Source organism: Carcharodon carcharias, chromosome 24 (genome assembly GCF_017639515.1).
Source record: "Carcharodon carcharias isolate sCarCar2 chromosome 24, sCarCar2.pri, whole genome shotgun sequence".
NCBI classification, from domain to species: Eukaryota; Metazoa; Chordata; class Chondrichthyes; order Lamniformes; family Lamnidae; genus Carcharodon; species Carcharodon carcharias.
The window spans coordinates 16079499-16107118 of record NC_054490.1 but is presented as its reverse complement, the minus strand read 5'-3'; the positions used below and the strand labels follow the sequence as shown (position 1 = coordinate 16107118).

Here is a 27620-nt window from a genome sequence, read left to right as displayed (position 1 = left end):
TTCCGCCAACTCCAGCATGATGCCACCACCAAACACATCTTCCCTTCACCCCCCGGCGGCATTCCGTAGGGATCGCTCCCTCCGGGACACCCTGGTCCACTCCTCCATCACCCCCTACTCCTCAACCCCCTCCTATGGCACCACCCCATGCCCACGCAAAAGATGCAACACCTGCCCCTTCACTTCCTCTCTCCTCACCGTCCAAGGACCCAAACACTCCTTTCAAGTGAAGCAGCATTTCAATTGCATTTCCCCCAACTTAGTCTACTGCATTCATTGCTCCCAATGTGGTCTCCTCTACATTGGAGAGACCAAACGTAAACTGGGCGACCGCTTTGCAGAACACCTGCGGTCTGTCCGCAAGAATGACCCAAACCTCCCTGTCGCTTGCCATTTTAACACTCCACCCTGCTCTCTTGCCCACATGTCTGTCCTTGGCTTGCTGCATTGTTCCAGTGAAGCCCAGCGCAAACTGGAGGAACAACACCTCATCTTCCGACTAGGGACTTTACAGCCTTCTGGACTAAATATTGAATTCAACAACTTTAGGTCGTGAGCTCCCTCCCCCATCCCCACCCCCTTTCTGTTTCCCCCTTCCTTTTTTTTCCAATAAATTATAAAGATTTTCCTTTTCCCACCTATTTCCATTATAAAAAAACCCCCACTAGAGCTATACCTTGAGTGCCCTACCATCCATTCTTAATTAGCACATTCATTTAGATAATATCACCAACTTTAACTTTAACACCTATGTGTTCTATTGTACTATTGTCATTGACATCTTTTGATGATCTGCTTCTATCACTGCTTGTTTGTCCCTACAACCACACCACCCCCCTCCACCTCTCTGTCTCTCTATCTCTCCGCCCCCCACACACACACCTTAAACCAGCTTATATTTCAACTCTTTCTTGGACTCGAACTCAAGTTCTGTCGAAGGGTCATGAGGACTCGAAACGTCAACTCTTTTCTTCTCTGCCGATGCTGCCAGACCTGCTGAGTTTTTCCAGGTAATTCTGTTTTTGTACTGTATTTGATAACATTGTTCAGGGGGAAGGGATGCAGGACAGTTCAGTTGAAGTGTTTAACTCAAAGAAGTTAGTGGAGTTACACAAAAATGATTTGCAATTAAAACAGTTATATCAGAAAGCTTATTCATAAACCAAAGCAAGATGTATTCCAGTATGTTATTATCTTCGAGGGAATATATTAATGAGAAAATGGCGATCAGATTATGTCTCAGCAAATGCAAACTGGAGGGAGGTTCATCAGATTGTTATCCCATTAGGTTATAGAAATGAGATTCTGAAGATTGCTCATGAAATTCCAATGTGGGGCTCATTTAGGAATTAGGAAAAGATTCAGAGGTTTTTTTTTGGCCAGGATTGCTTAGGAATGTAATCAAATTCTGTAGAACCTGTTCTACATGTCAAATAACAGGAAAACCACAGCAAGTTACGGGGAGAAGGCGGGAGAATGGGGTTGAGAAACTTATCAGCCGTGATTGAATGGCGGAGCCGACTCGATGGGCCGATTGGCCTAATTTCTGCTCCTATGTCCTTTGGTGTTATGGTCTAAGTGATGAAAGTGAAAGCAAATAATGAGACTAAAATTTACAGTTTTGTTTCTGGAGAGAAAGTATTAGTTTTGTTACCAGTACTAGGGGATTCATTAAAAGCAAGTTTTAGTGGACCTTACAGGATTGAAAAGAAATTGAGTAAAGTAAATTATTTAATAAATACTCCAGATAGAAGAAAGAAGCAGATAGTGTGTCATGTAAATATGCTTTAAAAGTATTTTAACAGGGAAGAGGAACAAAAAGAGGTGTTAGTGATGGTGGATGATGAGAAAGAGGGAGAAGTGCAGAACTCTGAAATTGATTTTCCTCTAATCAAATTGGATAATGAGGGAATACTTGAAAATTTAAATGTAATATTGAGTTACCTTCCAAGCAAGTGTCAAAGTGATTTAGAAAAGCTATTGCAGTCACACAAACCTATATGTAGAAATAAGTTGGGAAAGACACATTAAGCTTTACATGATGTATGTATAGAAATATTGTTTTCAATAAGGCAACAACCTTATAGATTAAATCCAACAAAGTTATCACAAGTACAAAAAGAAATTGATTTCATGCATCAAAATGATATCAATGAGTTTCGTTGCAGTAACTGGAGTTCGCCTGTTGTACTGGTACCGAAACTGGGTGGAACACAAAGACTGTGTGTGGACTATCGAAAGGTGAATGTCGTGACAAAAGCGGATTCATGTCCAATGCCACAGTTGGAGGATTGCATTGAGAAAGTGGGACAATCGGAATTAATCACAAAGATTGACTTGCTAAAAGGATATTGGCAGGTACCATTGTCGGAGAGGGCAAAGGAGATATCATCTTTCGTAAAGCCAAGTAGACCATATCAGTTTAAAGTCATGCTGTTTGGTATGAAGATTGTACCTGCGGCATTTCAAAGACTGACAAAGTAATTGTAGGTCTCAGCAATTGTGCGGTTAATATTGATGATCTAATTGATTTCAGTCAGATGTGGGAGGAGCATTTACAGCATCTGGAAGAATTATTTACCGGACTACAAGAAGCTAATTTGGTCATTAACTTGGCTAAAAGTGAATTTGCAAAAGCGCAAGTTCTGTATCTAGGCCACAGCATTGGACATGGTAAGGGGGCCGAGAGATGTGAAATTCCAAGTTTTGAGATTTCTGGGCATGAGTGGGTTTTACCGGAAACTTGTACCACATTTTAGCCAAGTGGTTGCTCCACTGACTGAAGTATTAAAAAAGTCCAAGTAGTTTTGATGGGCACTGGAATGTCAGAAGTTATTCGATAGTTTGAAAACTGTATTAACTACGACACCAGAGTTGGCTGCACCCAATTATGCCAATCAATTCAAGTTGGCCACTGACACAAGCGATACAGGCATTGGGGCTCTACCATTACAAGAAGGTGACACTGGAATTGAAATCCGATAGGGTCTTTTTCATGGAAACTGAATGTACAACAGAGAAGATATCCAGTGATCGAAAAAGAGACTTTGAGTTTGGTGTTAGCGTTGCAGCATTTTGAAATTTACGTTGCAAACAATTCTTCAGAAACACTCATTTATTCAGAACATAATCCTTTGAAATTTCTCGAGAAATTTCGTGTCAAAAGTGCAAGGCTTTTCAGATGGAGTCTATTGTTACAGCCATTTAATCTATGGATTATACATAGTGCTGGAAGAGAAAACCTGTTCGCAGATGCATTATCAAGAGTTTGAAAATTAAAGGAAATTGAGACACTTAAAATAAACTCCACTGAACTGGAGTGATTTCTGTTGAAACCATGGACTTGCATATATATATATATATATATATATTATATATAGTAAATTTATATATATTTATATATATAGTTATGTTAATGCATGCATCTGTACTGTAATAATGTAATAAGCATAGAAGAAGGCTTATTAAGATGAAGCCATCTTTCAGAATTATGATGGTTCATTTTTCGATAATAATGTATATAATGTATATAATGTTTTGGAATTTTGTTTTTAAAATAGAGGTTTAGTTTACGGGTGTGTCTTAATTGGATTAAAGCCAGCTGGTCTGGGTACTTAGATATGTTCTAGTTTTTATATGTAAGGGAGATAGTGTGTATTTGCATTTTTTGAATAGAGCATTCAAGAAGCGGGTTGAAAACTGACGCCTATCTAGCAGCTACCAAGCAATATGTTTATCTTCCTAATAAAATTGGTACTATGAAAGGGAGTTCATTGTTAAAAGGTGAAGTTCGAAGAGGCTGGTGAGACTATGAGAATTTGCATTCAATCAGTAGTGGTAAGTATAAGTTCAGAAGTTTTCGGGTGTGCAGAGCAGAGGCAATGTGAGATCAAAAGGCAGCATCAATCCTCCAACTGGCTCCACAGGAACCAAGGTGAAAAGAACCTCATTTTGAATTTGTGAGGTGAAAATGCTTTGCCTGGTGTTTGGTTAAGTCTATGGGTTGCTGTTGCCTTAATGGAGATTAGTTTGGGGATTTGTTAAAAGGTATGATGGTAGCAATTTAGAGCCATGTGTATATATATTTTGACCTGTGTAAACTAATGAAATGTTTCATTTAGTTTAATGTAAAACCTTGAGAACTAGTGATCTGATTCCTGAATTTAGAGTCGCATCTCAAACATAACACTTAAAATTATAGGTTATGACAGTTGTTTAAAGTTTCCCTCTGGGATTTTTAAATAACTCGGCTTTACCGACTGCATCGGTCTTAGCACCAGGTCAATACGCAGGCCCTCAGGAACTTTTCCTATTTTTCCCTTTTTTGCAGACTCCATAAGACTAACATGGCCACTGACATCAACCTCTTTTCTGCAATTTCACACTTTTGCTGCTATTACTATCACTAGTTTAAACAAAGAAGTAAAAACATAAGAACATAAGAAATAGGAGCGGGATTAGACCATTCAGCCCCTCAAGCCTGCTCCACCATTCAATAAGATCGTGGCTGATCTGTCTGCGTTTCGAGTTCCACATTCCCTTCTACACCAATAACCTCCGATTCCCTTGCCTAACAAGAATCAATCTACCTCCGTCTTAAAAATATTCAGTGACCCCCATTCCCATCGCCTTCTGAGGGCAGAGAGTTCCAAAGTCACACAGCCCTCTGAAAATTCTCCTCATCTCTGTCCTAAAAGTGCGACCCCTCATTGTATAACAGTGCCCCCTAGTCCGGGACTCACCCACCAGAGGAAACATTCTTTCCACGTCCACCTTGTCAAGGCCGTTCAGGATCTTGTATACTTCAATCAAGTCACCCCTCACTCTTCTAAACTCCAGTGGAAACAAGCCCAGTCTGTCCAACCTTTCGGTCAGGAGAGCAGTACTGAGGGAGTGCCACGTGGTCAGGAGAGCAGTAGTGAGGGTATGCCACTTGGTCAGGAGAGCAGTACTGAGGGAGTGCCACGTGGTCAGGAGAGCAGTACTGAGGGAGTGCTACGTGGTCAGGAGAGCAGTACTGAGGGAGTGCCACGTGGTCAGGAGAGCAGTACTGAGGGAGTGCCATGTGGTCAGGAGAGCAGTACTGAGGGAGTGCTGCATGGTCAGGAGAGCAGTACTGAGGGAGTGCCGCACGGTCAGGAGAGCAATACTGAGGGAGTGCCACGTAGTCAGGAGAGCAGTACTGAGGGAGTGCCACACTGAGGGAGTGCCACGTGGTCAGGAGAGCAGTACTGAGGGAGTGCTGCACGGTCAGGAGAGCAGTACTGAGGGAGTGCCACACGGTCAGGAGAGCAGTACTGAGGGACTCCTGCAATGTCAGGGGAGCAGTACTGAGGGAGTGCCACGCAGTCAGGAGAGCAGTACTGAGGGACTCCTGCAATGTCAGGGGAGAAGTAATGAGAAAGTGCCACACGGGCAGAGGGGGAAATACTGAGGGAGTGCTGCATGGTGAGGGGAGCAGTACTGAGAGAGTGCCACATGGGCAGGGGGGGAGTACTGAGGGAGTGCGGCATGGTCAAGAAAGCAGTACTGAGGGAGTGCCACACTGTCAGGAGAGCAGTACTGAGAGGGTGCCGCATGGTTAGGAGAACAGTACTGAGAGAGCGCCGCACGGTCAGGAGAGCAATACTGAGGGAGCGCCGCACGGTCAGGAGAGCAGTACTGAGGGAGTGCCGCACGGTCGGGAGAGCAGTACTGAGGGAGTGCTGCGAGGTCAGGAGAGCAGTACTGAGGGAGTGCCGCACGGTCGGGAGAGCAGTACTGAGGGAGTGCCGCACGGTCAGGAGAGCAGTACTGAGGGAGTGCTGCATGGTCAGGAGAGCAGTACTGAGGGAGTGCTGCATGGTCAGGAGAGCAGTACTGAGGGAGTGCTGCACGGTCAGGAGAGCAGTACTGAGGGAGTGCCACACGGTCAGGAGAGCAGTACTGAGGGAGTGCTGCACGGTCGAGAGAGCAGTACTGAGGGAGTGCTGCGAGGTCAGGAGAGCAGTACTGAGGGAGTGCCGCACAGTCGGGAGAGCAGTACTGAGGGAGTGCCACATGGTCAGGAGAGCAGTACTGAGGGAGTGCTGCACGGTCGGGAGAGCAGTACTGAGGGAGTGCTGCGAGGTCAGGAGAGCAGTATTGAGGGAGTGCCGCACGGTCGGGAGAGCAGTACGGAGTGCTGCACGGTCAGGAGAGCAGTACTGAGGGAGCGCCGCACAGTCAGGAGAGCAGTACTGAGGGAGTGCTGCACGGTCGGGAGAGCAGTACTGAGGGAGTGCCACACGGTCAGGAGAGCAGTACTGAGGGAGTGCTGCACGGTCGGGAGAGCAGTACTGAGGGAGTGCTGCGAGGTCAGGAGAGCAGTACTGAGGGAGTGCCGCACGGTCAGGAGAGCAGTACTGAGGGAGTGCCGCACGGTCAGGAGAGCAGTACTGAGGGAGTGCCACACGGTCAGGAGAGCAGTACTGAGGGAGTGCTGCATGGTCAGGAGAGCAGTACTGAGGGAGTGCTGCACGGTCAGGAGAGCAGTACTGAGGGAGTGCTGCACGGTCAGGAGAGCAGTACTGAGGGAGTGCTGCATGGTCAGGAGAGCAGTACTGAGGGAGTGCTGCACGGTCAGGAGAGCAGTACTGAGGGAGTGCTGCACGGTCAGGAGAGCAGTACTGAGGGAGTGCTGCACGGTCAGGAGAGCAGTACTGAGGGAGCGCTGCACGGTCAGGAGAGCAGTACTGAGGGAGTGCTGCACGGTCAGGAGAGCAGTACTGAGGGAGTGCTGCATTGACCAAGATACGGTCTTTCAGATGAGGCATAACATGAAATCTTCCCTCTGGATGTTAATGTTCCCGCAGACACTGCTTTAAGATGACACTCTCCGGTGTCCTGAGCCCCATATCTATCCCTCAGCCAGCATCATGACAAACAGATTGTCTGGCCATCGTCACAGGAGCTCGTGGGAGCTTGCTGTGCACACATTTCCTACAACAGTGACTGGATTTCAAACGAAGCATTTCGTCATCCTGACATTGTGAAAGGTTCTAGAAAAATTCAACTCTGTCTTGTGTGTTCCCTCCTTTGGGATTTGAACCCTTCCCCGGCCTCTGGCTTTTCCCAATTCAGTGACAACAGCCAAGAAATGGGACCGAGACACCACTTTCCACCGGCGCTGCATCTCCAAATCACTTTTATTTCATTCTGCTCAGCACAGAGTCTATTTACAATGTGACCTAGTTTATTTTGCATTTCCTGACAGTATTTACAAGAGTGATGGCCACGTGAGGCCTACACATCCCCGTCTCCCTGTAAAACATGGGGGGGGCGCGGAGAGAGAAAGAGGATGGTTTAATCAAGAGTCCAGTTGTACAGCTTCATTCCTCCGACACACACACTCGCACACACTCACACACACTCGCACACACACACTCACACACACACTCGCGCACACTCACACACACACGCATGCACACGCACACACACACACACGCGCACACACACACACACACACTCGCACACACACACACACACACACTCGCACACACACACACACACTCGCACACACACACACTCGCACACACACACACACTCGCACACACACACTCGCACACACACACTCGCACACACAGAAACTTGCGCACACTCACACGCATGCACACACACACACACTCGCACACACACACACACACACGCACACAGACACTCGCGCACACACACACACTCGCACACACGCACACAGAGACACTCGCGCACACTCACACACACGCATGCACACACACACACACACTCGCACATACATACACACACTTGCACACACAGACACTCGCGCACACTCACACACGCATGCACACACACACACTCGCACACACGCGCGCACACACACTCGCGCACACACACTTGCGCACACACACTTGCGCACATACACATGCGCACGCACATGCACACACTCGCGCACACACACACTCGCGCACAAACACGCGCACGCACACACACTCGCGCACGTGCACTCGCACACACTCACGCGCACACGCACTCGCGTGCACACACACTCGTACACACTCGCACACACACTCATACACTCGCACACACACTCGCACACACACTCGCGCAGACACACTCGCGCACACACACGCACGCACACAAATATATGTGTACACACACACATACGCACACACACGCCCGCACACACACATGTGCATGCACGCACAGCACGCACACACACATGCACGCACAGCACACACACATGCACACACAGCACACAAGCATGCACACACAGCACAGCACACACGCATGCACACACAGCACAGCACACACGCATGCACACACAGCACACACGCATGCACACATACGCACGGTATGTCTCCAATCAAAGAGAACTGTTTGGCGAAAACGTTCCTTCAAGTTACCCCATCCACCCCGCCAACATCCTCAAAATTGACACCGCGCCCTCCCATGTAAACCGGGCGATGCGGCCAGTATCATCAGCTGACGCCCTCTTAGGACCATCTTCAGCGGGTTGCCACCCGCTCGGCCGGCCCGTGTCCCCCACCACCCCGGCTTTCCCCAGACAGAAAATCCCAGCTCCGGATTCTCCGGAACGGGAAAGGTCGAGGTCAAAAACCCCAGGTTTCTCACGAGCTGGGCTCCCGGTTATCGACATGTTGGAAGCCGCCTGGCTATTCCTCCGAGTGAGGAAGCGCTTCTCAAGAAGCCGGAGCGATTTTGCACAGGAGGGTAAAACCTTCCCTCTGCCCCGCTCCGAATCCAGGTTCAAACCTGGGATTATTGCCGGAGAAAGATTAAGGGGTTGATCCAACTGAGGGGGATTGATAGAAACAATCTCCTCTGGTCGGGGTGGGTGGGTGGGTGAGGGGGCGCGGGGATACAGGGCCAGGGGGCAGAACCTTAAAGTGAGGGCCAGGCCATTCAGGGGTGATGTCAGGAAGCACAGAGGGGAGTGAAATCCTCAAACTCCCTCTCCCGAGACACTCTAGAAGCTGGGGGTGAGGGGGTGGGTCAATTTATGCTCCTGATCACTGTCCAGTGATCCCTGGGTTAGAGAGAGAGGGGGGAAATCAGCCAGGGTTCCTGCTCCTGATCACTGTCCAGTGATCCCTGGGTTAGAGAGAGAGAGGAAATCAGCCAGGGTTCCTGCTCCTGATCACTGTCCAGTGATCCCTGGGTTAGAGAGAGAGAGGAAATCAGCCAGGGTTCCTGCTCCTGATCACTGTCCAGTGATCCCTGGGTTAGAGAGAGAGAGAGAGAGAGGAAATCAGCCAGGGTTCCTGCTCCTGATCACTGTCCAGTGATCCCTGGGTTAGAGAGAGAGGGGGGAAATCAGCCAGGGTTCCTGCTCCTGATCACTGTCCAGTGATCCCTGGGTTAGAGAGAGAGAGAGGAAATCAGCCAGGGTTCCTGCTCCTGATCACTGTCCAGTGATCCCTGGGTTAGAGAGAGAGAGAGGAAATCAGCCAGGGTTCCTGCTCCTGATCACTGTCCAGTGATCCCTGGGTTAGAGAGAGAGAGAGAGGAAATCAGCCAGGGTTCCTGCTCCTGATCACTGTCCAGTGATCCCTGGGTTAGAGAGAGAGAGAGAGAGAGGAATCAGCCAGGGTTCCTGCTCCTGATCACTGTCCAGTGATCCCTGGGTTAGAGAGAGAGAGAGAGGAAATCAGCCAGGGTTCCTGCTCCTGATCACTGTCCAGTGATCCCTGGGTTAGAGAGAGAGAGGAAATCAGCCAGGGTTCCTGCTCCTGATCACTGTCCAGTGATCCCTGGGTTAGAGAGAGAGAGGGGGAAATCAGCCAGGGTTCCTGCTCCTGATCACTGTCCAGTGATCCCTGGGTTAGAGAGAGAGAGGGGAAATCAGCCAGGGTTCCTGCTCCTGATCACTGTCCAGTGATCCCTGGGTTAGAGAGAGAGGGGAAATCAGCCAGGGTTCCTGCTCCTGATCACTGTCCAGTGATCCCTGGGTTAGAGAGAGAGAGGGGAAATCAGCCAGGGTTCCTGATCCTGCTCACTGTCCAGTGATCCCTGGGTTAGAGAGAGAGAGGGGAAATCAGCCAGGGTTCCTGCTCCTGATCACTGTCCAGTGATCCCTGGGTTAGAGAGAGAGAGGGGAAATCAGCCAGGGTTCCTGCTCCTGATCACTGTCCAGTGATCCCTGGGTTAGAGAGAGAGAGAGAGGGGAAATCAGCCAGGGTTCCTGCTCCTGATCACTGTCCAGTGATCCCTGGGTTAGAGAGAGAGAGGGGAAATCAGCCAGGGTTCCTGCTCCTGATCACTGTCCAGTGATCCCTGGGTTAGAGAGAGAGAGGAAATCAGCCAGGGTTCCTGCTCCTGATCACTGTCCAGTGATCCCTGGGTTAGAGAGAGAGGGGAAATCAGCCAGGGTTCCTGCTCCTGATCACTGTCCAGTGATCCCTGGGTTAGAGAGAGAGAGGGGGAAATCAGCCAGGGTTCCTGCTCCTGATCACTGTCCAGTGATCCCTGGGTTAGAGAGAGAGAGGGGAAATCAGCCAGGGTTCCTGCTCCTGATCACTGTCCAGTGATCCCTGGGTTAGAGAGAGGAGGGGGGGGGGGGAAATCAGACAGGGGTATTTCAAATTTCTAATCTAATCACTTGGCTGAAAATGAACAGAAATCTTTCATTTTCTAAAAAAGAACACTTCAATTTTTTTGTTAAATTTATCTGCACGTTCATGAACTTTGTAGAAAATATAAATTTTGGAGTCTGTCTTTCATCAGGACTCAGTCAAATCCGTCCTCCCGAACCCCATTAAATGCTTGTGGGAGGGGGGGGGATCAGAGAGGTTCGGGGTGAATGCTGCTCAGTGAGGGATAGACAGACGGAGAACAGTCTTCAGTGCAAATTCTCCCTCACACTGTCCCTTCCTCACTAATGCTCAGGCTCTCTCCCTCTCCCCCTCCCTTCCACTCCCTCTGGGTATCAACCTCTGCCTCAAGCAGCCCCCTCCCTCATCCCTGTCACCCCCATGCACACACTCGTTTTGTGTCCCCCACACTCCTCTGCCTCTCTCTCTCTCTAGCACGCGTTCTCAATCCCTCTCTAGCCCATTCTCACTCTCTCACCAGCTCACTCGTTCTCTCTCTCTAGCCCACTCTCTCCCTCACTCTCTAGCCTGCGCACTCTCTCTTTCACCATCTCCAGCCTACTCTCTCTCTCTCCAGCCCCTCCTCTCTCTCTCCCTCTCTCTCCAGCCCCTTCTCTCTCTCTCTCTCCAGCCCCTTCTCTCTCTCTCTCTCTCCAGCCCCTCCTCTCTCTCTCTCTCCAGCCCCTAATCTCTCTCTCTCCAGCCCATCCTCTCTCTCTCTCCAGCCCCTCATCTCTCTCTCTCTCCAGCCCCTCCTCTCTCTCTCTCTCCAGCCCCTCCTCTCTCTCTCTCTCTCTCTCTCTCCAGCCCCTCCTCTCTCTCTCTCTCTCTCTCCAGCCCCTCCTCTCTCTCTCTCTCTCTCCAGCCCCTCCTCTCTCTCTCTCTCTCCAGCCCCTCCTCTCTCTCTCTCTCCAGCCCCTCCTCTCTCTCTCTCTCTCCAGCCCCTCCTCTCTCTCTCTCTCCAGCCCCTCCCCTCTCTCTCTCCAGGCCCTCCCCTCTCTCTCTCTCCAGCCTCTCCTCTCTCTCTCTCTCTCTCTCTCCAGCCCATTCTCTCTCTCTCCAGCCCCTCCTCTCTCTCTCTCTCTCCAGCCCCTCCTCTCTCTCTCTCTCCAGCCCCTCCTCTCTCTCTCTCTCTCTCCAGCCCCTCCTCTCTCTCTCTCTCTCCAGCCCCTCCTCTCTCTCTCTCTCTCTCCAGCCCCTCCTCTCTCTCTCTCTCTCCAGCCCATTCTCTCTCCCTCCAGCCCCTCCTCGCTCTCTTTCTCTCCAGCCCCTCCTCTCTCTCTTTCTCTCCAGCCCATTCTCTCTCTCCAGCCCATTCTCTCTCTCTCCAGTACCCTCTCTCTCTCTCCAGTACCCTCTCTCTCTCTCCAGTACCCTCTCTCTCTCTCCAGTACCCTCTCTCTCTCTCCAGTACCCTCTCTCTCTCGCCAGCCCATTCTCTCTCTCTCTCCAGCCCATTCTCTCTCTCTCTCCAGCCCATTCTCTCTCTCTCTCCAGCCCATTCTCTCTCTCTCTCCAGCCCATTCTCTCTCTCTCTCCAGCCCATTCTCTCTCTCTCTCCAGCCCATTCTCTCTCTCTCTCCAGCCCATTCTCTCTCTCTCTCCAGCCCATTCTCTCTCTCTCTCCAGCCCATTCTCTCTCTCTCTCCAGCCCATTCTCTCTCTCTCTCCAGCCCATTCTCTCTCTCTCTCTCTCCAGCCTATTCTCTCTCTTTCCAGCCCATTCTCTCTCTCTCCAGCCCATTCTCTCTCTCTCTCCAGCCCATTCTCTCTTTCTCCAGCCCATTCTCTCTCTTTCTCCAGCCCACTCTCTCTCTCTCCAGCCCACTCTCTCTCTCTCCAGCCCATTCTCTCTCTCTCCAGCCCATTCTCTCTCTCTCCAGCCCATTCTCTCTCTCTCTCCAGCCCATTCTCTCTCTCTCTCCAGCCCATTCTCTCTCTCTTTCTACAGCCCCCCATCTCTCTCTCGAGCTCCCTCCTCTCTCTCAAGCCCACTCTCTTTCTCTCTCGCCCTCTCACTCTCCCTCTCCTCTCTCCCTCGCGCTCCCCTCTCTCCCCTCCCCCTCCTCTCTCTCCCTCCCCCCACCCTCTCCTCTCTGTCTCTTGCCCACTCTTTCTCTCTCGCCCTCCCAACCTCCCTCCTCTCTCTCCCTCTCCCTCTCCCCCACCTCTCTTCCTCTTCCCGACCCACTCTTTCATCCTGTCCCCTCTCTCTCTCACACTCTCCCCCTCCACTCTTTCACTCTCGCTCTACTCCCCTCCAACCCTCTCTCTCTCTCTCCTACTCCCTGTCCCTCTTGCTCGCTCTCTCGAACTCTCCGTCCCTTGGGACGCTCTCCTCAGTCCTTGTCATCTGCGATTCCCTGGGCCCTCAGTTCTGCCCACACATTTTCCAGGTAGTTGAGGTCAGGATATCCATGCCCGGTCAGGTTGGAGCCGAATTCTGTCTTGTGATGGATCTCGTTCCAGACGACAGTGTCGGACTCCCCTGTTGTACTGGACGTCCCGATGGCGAAAATCAACCTCCGGTCCCAGGCCACTAGCAGCAGCCTCAGCACCTGACCAAGAGGAGAAGTCAAAGGGGAGGGAGCAAAGGTTAAACCTCAAGTACAGGACTCCTTCCACATTACCCTGACAGGGTGTCCCCCACTTTATACCCAGTGTCAGCATCGAGCGTTCCCAGGGCAGGGACAGCACGGGTTAGATACAGTGTAGAGCTCCCTCTACATTACCCTGACAGGGTGTCCCCCACTTTATACCCAGTGTCAGCATCGAGCGTTCCCAGGGCAGGGACAGCATGGGTTAGATACAGTGTAGAGCTCCCTCTACATTAGCCTGACAGTGTGACCCCGACTTTACACCCAGTGTCAGCATCGAGCGTTCCCAGGGCAGGGACAGCACGGGGTTAGATATAGTGTAGAGCTCCCTCTACATTACCCTGACAGTGTGTCCCCCACTTTATACCCAGTGTCAGCATCGAGCGCTCTCCCAGGGCAGGTGGAGCACGGGTTAGATACAGTGTAGAGCTCCCTCTACATTACCCTGACAGTGTGTCCCACACTTTATACCCAGTTTCAGCATCGAGCAATCCCAGGGCAGGTACAGCACGGGTTAGATACAGTGTAGAGCTCCCTCTACATTACCCTGACAGTGTGTCCCCGACTTTATACCCAGTGTCAGCATCGAGCGCTCCCAGGGCAGGTACAGCACGGGTTAGATACAGTGTAGAGCTCCCTCTACATTACCCCGACAGTGTGTCCCCCACTTTATACCCAGTGTCAGCATCGAGCGCTCTCCCAGGGAAGGTACAGCACGGGTTAGATACAGTGTAGAGCTCCCTCTACATTACCCTAACAGTGTGTCCCCCACTTTATACCCATTGTCAGCATCGAGCACTCCCAGGGCAGGTACATCACGGGTTAGATACAGTGTAGAACTCCCTCTACATTACCCTGACAGTGTGTCCCCCACTTTATACCCATTGTCAGCATCGAGCACTCCCAGGGCAGGTACATCACGGGTTAGATACAGTGTAGAACTCCCTCTACATGGCACTGACTGTCGTATGCCACAGGGAGACACTCACCTCTCGTCCTTTCTCGTTGTCCGGTAAGTAACAATGACGGGGGAATCCTCTAGCTGTGAAACTCATTCCAGGATTCGGATGATCGGGACCCTAAAACAGAGAGTGTTACAGTGAGGGGTGTGGGGTATATCAGAGAGTTACAGTGAGGGGTGTGTGGTAGATCAGCATGTTACAGTGAGGGCTGTGGGATATATCAGTGTGTTACAGTGAGGGGTGGGGCGTATATCAGAGTGTCACAGTGAGGGGTGTGGGGTATATCAGAGTGTTACAGTCAGGGGTGTGTGGTATATCAGAAAGTTACAGTGAGGGGTGTGGGATATATCAGAGTGTTACAATGAGGGGTGTGGGGTATATCAGAGTGTTACAGTGAGGGGTGTGGGGTATATCAGCATGTTACAGTGAGGGATATGGGATATTTCAGAGTGTTACAGTGAGGGATGTGGGGTATATCAGAGTGTTACAGTGAGGGATGTGGGGTATATCAGAGTGTTTCAATGAGGGGTGTGGGATGTATCACGTTGTTACAGTGAGGGATATGGGATATTTCAGAGTGTTACAGTGAGGGATGTGGGGTATATCAGAGTGTTACAGTGAGGGATGTGGGGTATATCAGAGTGTCTCAATGAGGGGTGTGGGATGTATCATGTTGTTACAGTGAGGGATATGGGATATGTCAGAGTGTTACAGTGAGGGATGCGGGGTATATCAAAGTGTTACAGTGAGGGGTGTGGGGTATATCAGAGTGTTTCAGTGAGGGGTGTGGGATGTATCAGTGTTACAGTGAGGGGTATGGGGTATATCAGAGTGTTACAGTGAGGGGTGTGGGATATATCAGAGTGTGACAATGAGGGGTCTGGGATATATCAGAGTGTTACAGTGAGGGATATGGGGTATATCAGCGTGTTACAGTGAGGGGTGTGGGGTATATCAGCATGTTACAGTGAGGGGTGTGGGATATATCAGAGTGTTACAGTGAGGGGTGGGGGTATATCAGAGTATTACAGTGAGGGGTGGGGGATATATCAGAGTATTACAGTGAGGGGTGTGGGATATATCAGAGTTTTACAGTGAGGGGTGTGGGATATATCAGAGTGTTACAGTGAGGGCTGTGGGATATATAAGAATGTTACAGTGAGGGATGTGGGGTATAGCAGAATGTTACAATGAGGGGTGTGGAGTATAACAAAATGTTACAGTGAGGGGTGTGGGCTATATCCGGGTGTTACAATAAGGGATGTGGGATATATCAGAGTGTTACAGTGAGGGATGTCGGATATATCAGAGTGCTCCTGTGAGGTGTGTGGGGTATATCAAGTGTTACAGTGAGGTGTGTCGGGTATATCAGAGTGTTACAGTGAGGGATGTGGGGTATATCAGAGTGTTACAGTGAGGTGTGTGGGAAATATCAGTGTTACAGTGAGGGGTGTGGGGTATAACAGCGTGACACAGTGAGGGGTATGAGGTATATCAGCGTGTTAAAGTGAGGAGTGTGGGGTATATCAGCATGTTACAGTAAGGGGTGTCGTGTAGATCAGCGTGTTACAGTGACGGGTGTGGGATATATCAGAGCGTTACAGTGAGATATGTGGAATATATCAGAGTGTTACAGGGAGGGGTGCGGGTGTTTCAGAATGTTACAGTGAGGGGTGTGGGGTATGTTAGAATGTTACAGTGAGGAATGTGGGGTATGTCAGAGTGTTACAGTGAGGGATGTGGTGTCCATCAGAGTGTTACAGTGAGGGGTGTGAGTTATATCAGTGTTACAGTGAGGTGTGTGGGATATATCAGAGTGTTACAGTGAGGGGTGTGGGGTATATCAGCATGTTACAGAGAGGGGTGTAGGGTATATCAGGGTGTTAAATTGAGGGGTGTGGGATATATTAGTGTTACAGTGAGGGATGTGGGATATATCAGTGTTACAGTGAGGGTGTGGGGTACATCAGAGTGTTACAATGAGGGGTGTGGTGTATATCAATGTGATACAGTGAGGGGTGTGTGGTATATCAAAGTGTTACAGTGAGGGGTGTGGGGTATATCAGCGTGTTACAGTGAGCGGTGTGGCATGTATCAGAGTGTTACAGTGTGGGATGTGAGATATATCAGTGTTACAGTGAGGGTTGTGTGGTACATAAGAGTGTTACAGTGAGGGTGTGGGTACATCAGAGTGTTACAGTGAGGGTGTGGGGTATATCAGAGTATTACAGTGAGGAGTGTGGGGTTTATCAGATGTTACAGTGAGGGCTGTGAGACATATCAGGGCATTGCAGTGAGAGGTGTGGGGTATATCAGGGTGTTACAGTGAGTGATGTGGGGTATATCAGAGTGTTACAGTGAGGGGTGTGGGATATATCAGTGTTACAGTGAGGGGTGTGGTGTATATCAGAGTGTCACAGTGAGGGGTGTGGGATATATCAGAGTGTTACAGTGAGGGGTGTGGTGTATATCAGAGTGTTACAGTGAGGGGTATGGGGGATATCAGCGTGTCACAGTGAGGGCTGTGGGATATATCAGTGTGTTACAGTGAGTGGTGTGGGATATATCAGTGTGTTACAGTGAAGGGTGTGGGGTATGTCAGTGTGTTAAAGTGAGGGATGTGGGATTTATAAGAGTGTTACAATGAGGGGTGTGGGATACATCAGAGTGTTACAGTGAGGGGTGTGGGGCATATCAGCGTGTTACAGTGAGGGGTGTGGGATGTATCAGAGTATTACAGTGAGGGGTATGGGATACATCAGAGTGTTACAGGAGGGATGTGGGACATATCAGTGTTACAGTGAGGGGTGTGGGGTATATCAGCGTGACAGAGTGAGGGGTATGGGGTATATTAGAGTGTCACAGTGGGGGTGTGTGGTATATCAGAGTGCTACATTGAGGCGTGTGGATTATATCAGTGTTACAGTGAGGTATGTGGAATATATCAGAGTGTTACAGTGAGGGGAGGGGGTATTTCAGAATGTTACAGTGAGGGGTGTGGGCTATATCCGGGTGTTACAATAAGGGATGTGGTATATATCAGAGTGTTACAGTGAGGGATGTCGGATATATCAGAGTGCTCCTGTGAGGTGTGTGGGGTATATCAAGTGTTACAGTGAGGTGTGTCGGGTATATCAGAGTGTTACAGTGAGGGATGTGGGGTATATCAGAGTCTTACAGTGAGGTGTGTGGGAAATATCAGTGTTACAGTGAAGGGTGTGGGTTATAACAGCGAGACACAGTAAGGAGTGTGGGGTATATCAGCATGTTACAGTGAGGGGTGTGTGATATATCACAGTGTTACAGTGAGATATGTGGAATATATCAGAGTGTTACAGAGAGGGGTGTGGGGTATGTTAGAATGTTACAGTGAGGAATGTGGGGTATATCAGAGTGTTACAGTGAGGGATGTGGTGTCCATCAGAGTGTTACAGTGAGGGGTGTGAGTTATATCAATGTTACAGTGAGGGATGTGGGATATATCAGAGTGTTACAGTGAGGGGTGGGGGTATATCAGAGTATTACAGTGAGGGGTGTGGGATATATCAGAGTGTTACAGTGAGGGGTGTGGGATATATCAGAGTGTTACAGTGAGGGGTGTGGGATATATCAGAGTTTTACAGTGAGGGGTGTGGGATATATCAGAGTTTTACAGTGAGGGATGTGTGTATATCAGAATGTTACAATGAGGGGTGTGGAGTATAACAAAATGTTACAGTGAGGGGTGTGGGCTATATCCGGGTGTTACAAGAAGGGATGTGGGATATATCAGAGTGTTACAGTGAGGGATGTCGGATATATCAGAGTGCTCCTGTGAGGTGTGTGGGGTATATCAAGTGTTACAGTGAGGTGTGTCGGGTATATCAGAGTGTTACAGTGAGGGATGTGGGGTATATCAGAGTGTTACAGTGAGGTGTGTGGGAAATATCAGTGTTACAGTGAGGGGTGTGGGGTATAACAGCGTGACACAGTGAGGGGTATGAGGTATATCAGCGTGTTAAAGTGAGGAGTGTGGGGTATATCAGCATGTTACAGTAAGGGGTGTCATGTAGATCAGCGTGTTACAGTGACGGGTGTGGAATATATCAGAGCGTTACAGTGAGAGATGTGGAATATATCAGAGTGTTACAGGGAGGGGTGCGGGTGTTTCAGAATGTTACAGTGAGGGGTGTGGGGTATGTTAGAATGTTACAGTGAGGAATGTGGGGTATGTCAGAGTGTTACAGTGAGGGGTGTGAGTTATATCAGTGTTACAGTGAGGTGTGTGGGATATATCAGAGTGTTACAGTGAGGGATGTGGTGTCCATCAGAGTGTTACAGTGAGGGGTGTGAGTTATGTCAGTGTTACAGTGAGGTGTGTGGGATATATCAGAGTGTTACAGTGAGGGGTGTGGGGTATATCAGCATGTTACAGAGAGGGGTGTAGGGTATATCAGAGTGTTAAATTGAGGGGTGTGGGCTATATTAGTGTTACAGTGAGGGATGTGGGATATATCAGTGTTACAGTGAGGGTGTGGGGTACATCAGAGTGTTACAATGAGGGGTGTGGTGTATATCAATGTGATACAGTGAGGGGTGTGTGGTATATCAAAGTGTTACAGTGAGGGGTGTGGGGTATATCAGCGTGTTACAGTGAGCGGTGTGGGATGTATCAGAGTGTTACAGTGTGGGATGTGAGATATATCAGTGTTACAGTGAGGGTTGTGTGGTACATAAGAGTGTTACAGTGAGGGTGTGGGTACATCAGAGTGTTACAGTGAGGGTGTGGGGTATATCAGAGTATTACAGTGAGGAGTGTGGGGTTTATCAGATGTTACAGTGAGGGCTGTGAGTCATATCAGGGCATTGCAGTGAGAGGTGTGGGGTATATCAGGGTGTTACAGTGAGTGATGTGGGGTATATCAGAGTGTTACAGTGAGGGGTGTGGGATATATCAGAGTGTTACAGTGAGGGGTGTGGTGTATATCAGAGTGTTACAGTGAGGGGTATGGGGGATATCAGCATGTCACAGTGAGGGCTGTGGGATATATCAGTGTGTTACAGTGAGTGGTGTGGGATATATCAGTGTGTTACAGTGAAGGGTGTGGGGTATGTCAGTGTGTTAAAGTGAGGGATGTGGGATTTATAAGAGTGTTACAATGAGGGGTGTGGGATACATCAGAGTGTTACAGTGAGGGGTGTGGGGCATATCAGCGTGTTACAGTGAGGGGTGTGGGATGTATCAGAGTATTACAGTGAGGGGTATGGGATACATCAGAGTGTTACAGGAGGGATGTGGGACATATCAGTGTTACAGTGAGGGGTGTTGGGTATATCAGCGTGACAGAGTGAGGGGTATGGGGTATATTAGAGTGTCACAGTGGGGGTGTGTGGTATATCAGAGTGCTACATTGAGGCGTGTGCATTATATCAGTGTTACAGTGAGGTATGTGGAATATATCAGAGTGTTACAGTGAGGGGAGGGGGTATTTCAGAATGTTACAGTGAGGGGTGTGGGCTATATCAGGGTTTTACAATAAGGGATGTGGGATATATCAGAGTGTTACAGTGAAGGATGTCGGATATATCAGAGTGCTCCAGTGAGGTGTGTGGGGTATATCAAGGTGTTACAGTGAGGTGTGTCGGGTATATCAGAGTGTTACAGTGAGGGATGTGGGGTATATCAGAGTCTTACAGTGAGGTGTGTGGGAAATATCAGTGTTACATTGAAGGGTGTGGGTTATAACAGCGAGACACAGTGAGGAGTGTGGGGTATATCAGCATGTTACAGTGAGGGGTGTGTGATATATCACAGTGTTACAGTGAGATATGTGGAATATATCAGAGTGTTACAGGGAGGGGTGTGGGGTATGTTAGAATGTTACAGTGAGGAATGTGGGGTATATCAGAGTGTTACAGTGAGGGATGTGGTGTCCATCAGAGTGTTACAGTGAGGGGTGTGAGTTATATCAATGTTACAGTGAGGGATGTGGGATATATCAGAGTGTTACAGTGATGGATGTGGGATATATCAGAGCGTTAGACTGAGGTGTGTGGGGTATATCAGAGTGCTACAGTGAGGGGTGTGGGGTATATCAGATTGTTAAAGTGAGGGGTCTGGGGTATAACAGTGTTACACTGAGGGATGTAAGATATATCAGTGTATTACAGTGAGGGTGTGGGATATAACAGAGTGTTACAGTGAGGGGTGTGGGGTATATCAGCGTGTTACAGAGAGGGGTGTAGGGTATATCAGGGTGTTAAATTGAGGGGTGTGGGATTTATCAGTGTTACTGTAAGGGACGTGGGGGATATCAGAGTGTTACAGTGAGGGGTATATCAGAGTGTTACAGTGTGGGATGTAGGATATATCAGTGTTACAGTGAGGGGTGTGTGGTACATCAGAGTGTTACAGTGAGGGTGTGGGGTACATCAGAGTGTTACAGTGCGGGTGTGGGGTATATCAGAGTATTACAGTGAGGAGTGTGCGGTTTATCAGATGTTACAGTGAGGGCTGTAAGACATATCAGGGCATTGCAAGGGGAGGTGTGGGGTATATCAGAGTGTTACAGTGAGGGGTGTGGGGTATATCAGCGTGTTATAGAGAGGGGTGTAGAGTATATCAGAGTATTACAGTGAGTGATGTTGGGTATATCAGGGTGTTACAGTGAGGGTGTGGGGTACATCAGAGTGTTACAGTGCGGGTGTGGGGTATATCAGAGTATTACAGTGAGGAGTGTGGGGTTTATCAGATGTTACAGTGAAGGCTGTAAGACATATCAGGGCATTGCAAGGGGAGGTGTGGGGTATATCAGAGTGTTACAGTGAGGGGTGTGGGGTATATCAGAGTATTACAGTGATTGATGTGGGGTATATCAGAGTGTTACAGAGAGGGGTGTGGGGTATATCAGGGTGTTAAATTGAGGGGTGTGGGATTTATCAGTGTTACAGTAAAGGACGTGGGGGATATCAGAGTGTTACAGTGAGGGGTACATCAGAGTGTTACAGTGAGGGTGTGGGGTACATCAGAGCGTTACAGTGCAGGTGTGGGGTATATCAGAGTATTACAGTGAGGAGTGTGGGGTTTATCAGATGTTACAGTGAGGGCTGTGAGACATTTCAGGGCATCGCAAGGGGAGGTGTGGGGTATATCAGAGTGTTACAGTGAAGGGTGTGGGGTATATCAGAGTGTTACAGTGAGTGATGTGGGCATATCAGAGTGTTACAGTGAGAGGTGTGGGGTATATCAGTGTTACAGTGAGGGGTGTGGTGTATATCAGAGGTCACAGTGAGGGGACTGGGATATATCAGAGTGTTACGGTGTGGGGTATGGGGGTATATCAGCATGTCACAGTGAGGGCTGTGGGATATATCAGTGTGTTAAAGTGAGGGGTGTGGGGCATATCAGCGCGTTACAGTGAGGGATGTGGGATATATCAGAGTGTTACAGTAATGGGTGTGGGATATATCAGAGTGTTACAGTAAGTGGTGTGTGGTAGATCAGAGTGTTACAGTGAGGGGTGTGGGGTATATCAAGTGTTACAGTGAGGGCTGTGGGGTATATCAGCATGTTAAAGTGAGGAGTGTGGGGTATATCAGCATGTTACAGTGAGGGGTGTGTGATATATCAGAGCGTTACAGTGAGATATGTGGAATATATCAGAGTGTTACAGGGAGGGGTGTGGCGTATGTTAGAATGTTACAGTGAGGAATGTGGGGTATATCAGAGCGTTACAGTGAGGGATGTGGTGTCCATCAGAGTATTACAGTGAGGGGTGTGAGTTATATCAGTGTGTTACAGTGATGGATGTGGGATATATCAGAGCGTTAGACTGAGGTGTGTGGGGTATATCAGAGTGCTACAGTGAGGGATGTGGTGTCCATCAGAGTATTACAGTGAGGGGTGTGAGTTATATCAATGTTACAGTGAGGGATGTGGGATATATCAGAGTGTTACAGTGATGGATGTGGGATATATCAGAGCGTTAGACTGAGGTGTGTGGGGTATATCAGAGTGCTACAGTGAAGGATGTGGTGTATATCAGAGTGTCACAGTGAGAGGTGTGGGGTATATCAGCGTGTCACAGTGAGGGATGTGTGATATATCAGAGTGTTTCAGTAGGGATGTGGGATGTATCAGTGTTACAGTGAGTGGTGTGGGGTATATCAGCGTGACATAGTGAGAGGTATGGGGTATATCAGAGAGTCACATTGGGGGTGTGGGGTATATCAGAGTGCTAAATTGAGGCGTGTGGATTAAATCAGTGTTACAGTGAGGGGGTGGGGTATATCAGAGTGTTACAGTGAGGGGTGTGGGATATATCAGAGTGTTACAGTGCAGGGAGTGGTGTATATCAGCGTGTTACAGTGACGGGTGTGGAATATATCAGAGTGTTACAGTGAGGTATGTGGAATATATCAGTGTTCAAGTGAGGGATGTGGGGTATATCAGAGTGTTACAGTGATGGGTCTGGGGTATATCAGAGTGTTACACTGAGGGGTGTGGGGTACATGTGAGAGTTACAGTGAGGTGTGTGGAATATATCTGAGTGTTCAAGTGAGGGGTGGGGGTATTTCAGAATGTTACAGTGAGGGGTGTGTGGTATATCAGAGTATTAGAGCGAGGGGTGTGGGATATATCAGAGTGTTAAAGTGAGGGGTGTGGGATATATAAGAATGTTACAGTGAGGGATGTGGGTATATCAGAATGTTACAATGAGGGGTGTGGGGTATATCAGGTTGTTACAATAAGGAATGTGGGATATATCAGAGTGTTACAGTGACGGATTTGGGATATATCAGGGTGTTACAGTGAGGTGTGTGGGGTATATCAGAGTGTTACAGTGAGGTGTGTGGGGTATATCAGAGTGTTACAGTTAGAGATATGGGATTTGTCAATTTGTTACAGTGAGGGGTGTGAGTTATATCAGTGTTACAGTGAGGGATGTGGGGTATATAAGAGTGTTACAGTGAGGGGTGTGGGATATATCAAAGTGTTCAAGTGAGGGGTGGGGGTATCTCAGAATGTTACAGTGAGTGGTGTGGTGTATATCAGAGTATTACAGTCAGGGATGTGGGGTATATCAGAGTGTTCCAGTGAGGTGTGTGGGGTATATCAGAGTGTTACAGTGAGGGTTGGGGCTGTTTCCGAGTTTTACAGTGAGGAATGTGGGGTATATCAGAGTGTTACAGTAAGGGATGTGGGATATATCACAATGTTACAGTGAGGGATGTGGGATATATCAGAGTGTTCCAGTGAGGTGTGTGGGGTATATCAGAGTGTTACAGTGAGGGTTGGGGCTGTTTCCGAGTTTTACAGTGAGGAATGTGGGGTATATCAGAGTGTTACAGTGAGGGATGTGGGATATATCACAGTGTTACAGTGAGGGATGTGGGATATGTCAGAGTGTTACAGTGAGGGATGTGGTGTCCATCAGAATGTTACAGTGAGGGGTGTGAGTTATATCAGTGTTACAGTGAGGGGTGTGGGGTATATCAGTGTATTACAGTGAGGGGCGTGGGGTATATCAGAGTGTTACAGTGAGGGGGTGGGGTATATCAGAGTGTTACAGTGATGGGTGTGGGTTATATCAGAGTGTTACAGTGAGGGGTGTGGTGTATATCTGAGAGTTACAGTGAGGTGTGTGTCGGCTATATCAGAGTATTACAGTAAGGGGTGTGGGATATATCAGTGTGTTACACTGAGGGGGTGGGGTATATCAGAGTGTTACAGTGAGGGGTGTGGTGTATATCAGGGTGTTACATTAAGGGATGTGGGATATATCACAATGTTACAGTGAGGGATGTGGGATATATCAGAGTGTTCCAGTGAGGTGTGTGGGGTATATCAGAGTGTTACAGTGAGGGTTGGGGCTGTTTCCGAGTTTTACAGTGAGGAATGTGGGGTATATCAGAGTGTTACAGTGAGGGATGTGGGATATATCACAGTGTTACAGTGAGGGATGTGGGATATGTCAGAGTGTTACAGTGAGGGATGTGGTGTCCATCGGAATGTTACAGTGAGGGGTGTGAGTTATATCAGTGTTACAGTGAGGGGTGTGGGGTATATCAGAGTGTTACAGTGAGGGATGTGGGATATGTCAGAGTGTTAAAGTGAGGGATGTGGTGTCCATCAGAATGTTACAGTGAGGGGTATGAGTTATATCAGTGTTACAGTGAGGGGTGTGGGGTATATCAAAGTATTACAGTAAGGGGTGTGGGGTATATCAGAGTATTACAGTGAGAGTTGTGTGGTATATCAGAGTATTACAGTGAGGGATGTGGGTTATATCAGAGTGTTACAGTGAGGGGTGTGGGGTATATCAGATTGTTACAGTGAGGGGTGTGGGATATATCAAGTGTTACAGTGAGGGGTGTGGGGCATATCACTGTGTTACAGTGAGATGTGTGGGATGTATCAGAGTATTACAGTGAGGGGTGTGGGGTATATCAGCGTGACAGAGTGAGGGGTCTGGGGTATATCAGAGTGTCACAGTGGGGGTGTGGGATATATCAGAGCGCTACATTGAGTCGTGTGGATTATATCAGTGTTACAGTGAGGTATGTGGAATATATCAGTGTTCAAGTGAGGGGTGGGGGTATTTCAGAATGTTACAGTGAGGGGTGTGGGGTATATCAATGTATTTCAGTGAGGGGCATGGGGGTATATCAGAGTGTTACAGTGAGGGGATGGGGTATATCAGAGTGTTACAGTGAGGGGTGTGGGATAAATAAGAATGTTACAGTGAGGGATGTGGGTATATCAGAATGTTACAATGAGGGGTGTGGGGTACATCTGAGTGTTACAGTGAGGGGCGTGGGGTACATAAGGGTGTTACAATAAGGGATGTGGGATATATCAGAGTGTTACAGTGACGGATGTGGGATATATCAGGGTGTTACAGTGAGGTGTGTGGGATATATCAGAGTGTTACAGTGAGGGGTGTGGGGTATATCAGAGTGTTACAGTGCAGGGTATGGTGTATATCAGCATGTTACAATGACGGGTGTGGGATATATCAGTATGTTACAGTGAGGTATGTGGAATATATCAGAGTGTTCAAGTGAGGGGTGGGGATATATCAGAGTGTTACAGTGAGGTATGTGGAATATATCTGAGTGTTCAAGTGAGGGGTGGGGGTATTTCAGAATGTTACAGTGAGGGGTGTGGGGTATATCAGAGTATTACAGTGCGGCGTGTGGGATATATCAGAGTGTTACAGTGAGGTGTGTGGGATATATCAGAGTGTTCCAGTGAGCTGTGTGGGGTATATCAGAGTGTTACAGTGACGGGTGGGGGTGTTTCAGAGTGTTACAGTGAGGTATGTGGAATATATCTGAGTGTTCAAGTGAGGGGTGGGGGTATTTCAGAATGTTACAGTGAGGGGTGTGAGTTATATCAGTGTGACAGTGAGGGCTGTGGGGTATATCAGAGTGTTGCAGTGAGGGGTGTGGGGTATATCAGAGTATACAGTGAGGGTTGTGTGGTATATCAGAGTATTACAGTGAGGAATGTGGGGTACATCAGAGTGTTACAGTGAGGGGCGTGGGGTACAGAGGGTGTTACAATAAGGGATGTGGGACAGGTCAGTGTGTTACAGTGACGGATGTGGGATACATCAGGGTGTTACAGTGCGGGGTGTGGGGTATATCAGAGTGTTACAGTGCGGGGTATGGTATATATCAGCGTGTTACAATGACGGGTGTGGGATATTTCAGAATGTTACAGTGAGGCATGTGGGGTATATCAGAGCATTACAGTGAGGGGTGTGGGATATATCAGAGTGTTACAGTGAGGGGTGTGGGTTATATCAGAGTGTTACAGTGAGGTATGTGGAATATATCTGAGTGTTCAAGTGAGGGGTGGGGGTATTTCAGAATGTTACAGTGAGGGGTGTGGGGTATATCAGAGTATTACAGTGAGGGGTGTGGGATATATGAGTGTTACAGTGAGGGGTGTGGGATATGTCAATTTGTTACAGTGAGGGGTGTGGTGTATATCAGAGTGTTACAGTGAGGGGTATGGGGTATATCAGCGTGTTACAGTGAGGAGTGTGGGATATATAAGAGTGTTATAGTGAGGGGTGTGGATACATCAGAGTGTTACAGTGAGGGGTGTGGGATACATCAGAGTGTTACAGTGAGGGGTGTGGGATACATCAGAGTGTTACAGTGAGGGGTGTGAGGTATATCAGCGTGACATAGTGAGGGGTATGGGGTATATTAGAGTTTCACAGTGGGGGTGTGGTGTATATCAGAGTGCTACATTGAGGCGTGTGGATTATATCCGTGTTACCGTGATGGGTATGGGAATATCAGTGTTACAGTGAGGAGTGTGGGATATATCAGAGTGTTACAGGAGGGATGTGGGATATATCAGTGTTACAGTGAGGGGTGTGGGATATATCAGTGTTACAGTGAGGTGTGTGGTGTATATCAGAGTGTTACAGTGAGCGGTATGGGGTATATCAGCGTGTCACAGTGAGGGGTGTGGTGTATATCAGGGTGTTACAGTGAGGGGTATGGGGTATATCAGCATGTCACAGTGAGGGGTGTGGGATATATAAGAGTGTTACAGTAAGGGGTGTGGGATACATCAGTGTTACAGTGAGGGGTGTGGGGTATATCAGCATGACATAGTGAGGGGTATGGGGTATATTAGAGTGTCACAGTGGGGGTGTGGGGTATATCAGAGTGCTACATTGATGCGCATGGATTATATCAGTGTTACCGTGAGGGGTGTGGGAATATCAGAGTGTTGCAGTGAGGGGTGTGGGATATATCAGAGTGTTACATGCGGGTTGTGGTGTATATCAGCGTGTTACAGTGATGGGAGTGGGATATATCAGACTGTTACAGTGGGGTATGTGGAATATATCAGAGCGTTCAAGTGAGTCATGGGGGTATTTCAGAATGTTACAGTGAGGGGTGTGGGGTATATCAGAGTATTACAGAGAGGGGCGTGGGATATATCAGGGTGTCACAGTGAGGAGTGTGGGATATATCAGAGTGTTACAGTGATGGGTGTGGGATATATAAGAATGTTACAGTGATTGATGTGGGTATATCAGAATGTTACAATGAGGGTGTGGGGTATATCAGAGTGCTAAATTGAGGCGTGTGGATTAAATCAGTGTTACTGTGAAGAGTGTGGGATATATCAGAGTGTTACAGTGTGGGGAATGGTGTATATCAGAGTGTTAGAGTGACGGGTGTGGGATATATCAGAGTGTTACAGTGAGGTATGTGGAATATATCAGAGTGTTCAAATGAGGGATGTGGGGTATATCAGATTGTTACAGTGAGGGGTGTGGGATATATCAGAGTGTTCCAGTGAGCTGTGTGGGATATATCAGAGTGTTACAGTGAGGGGTGTGGGATATATCAGAGTGTTACAGTGAGGGGTGTGGGGTATATCAGAGTGTTACAGTTAGAGATATGGGATATGTCAATTTGTTACAGTGAGGGGCGTGGGTTTACATCAGAGTGTTACA

General features: G+C 48.5%; 1 protein-coding gene across 1 annotated transcript in view; it reads right to left on the bottom strand.

Moving 5' to 3' along the window:
- Nucleotides 1-12859: 12859 nt before the first annotated feature.
- LOC121269348 (E3 ubiquitin-protein ligase DTX4-like) overlaps nucleotides 12860-27620 on the bottom strand; it is a 149992-nt gene continuing 135231 nt past the window's right edge. The window contains exons 11-12 of the mRNA XM_041173900.1: nucleotides 14176-14265; nucleotides 12860-13147 (exon numbers count right to left, since the gene is read on the bottom strand). Coding sequence (XP_041029834.1) covers nucleotides 12929-13147; nucleotides 14176-14265 — 309 coding nt within the window. The 3' untranslated portion in view covers nucleotides 12860-12928. The remainder of the gene's footprint in view (nucleotides 13148-14175; nucleotides 14266-27620) is intronic.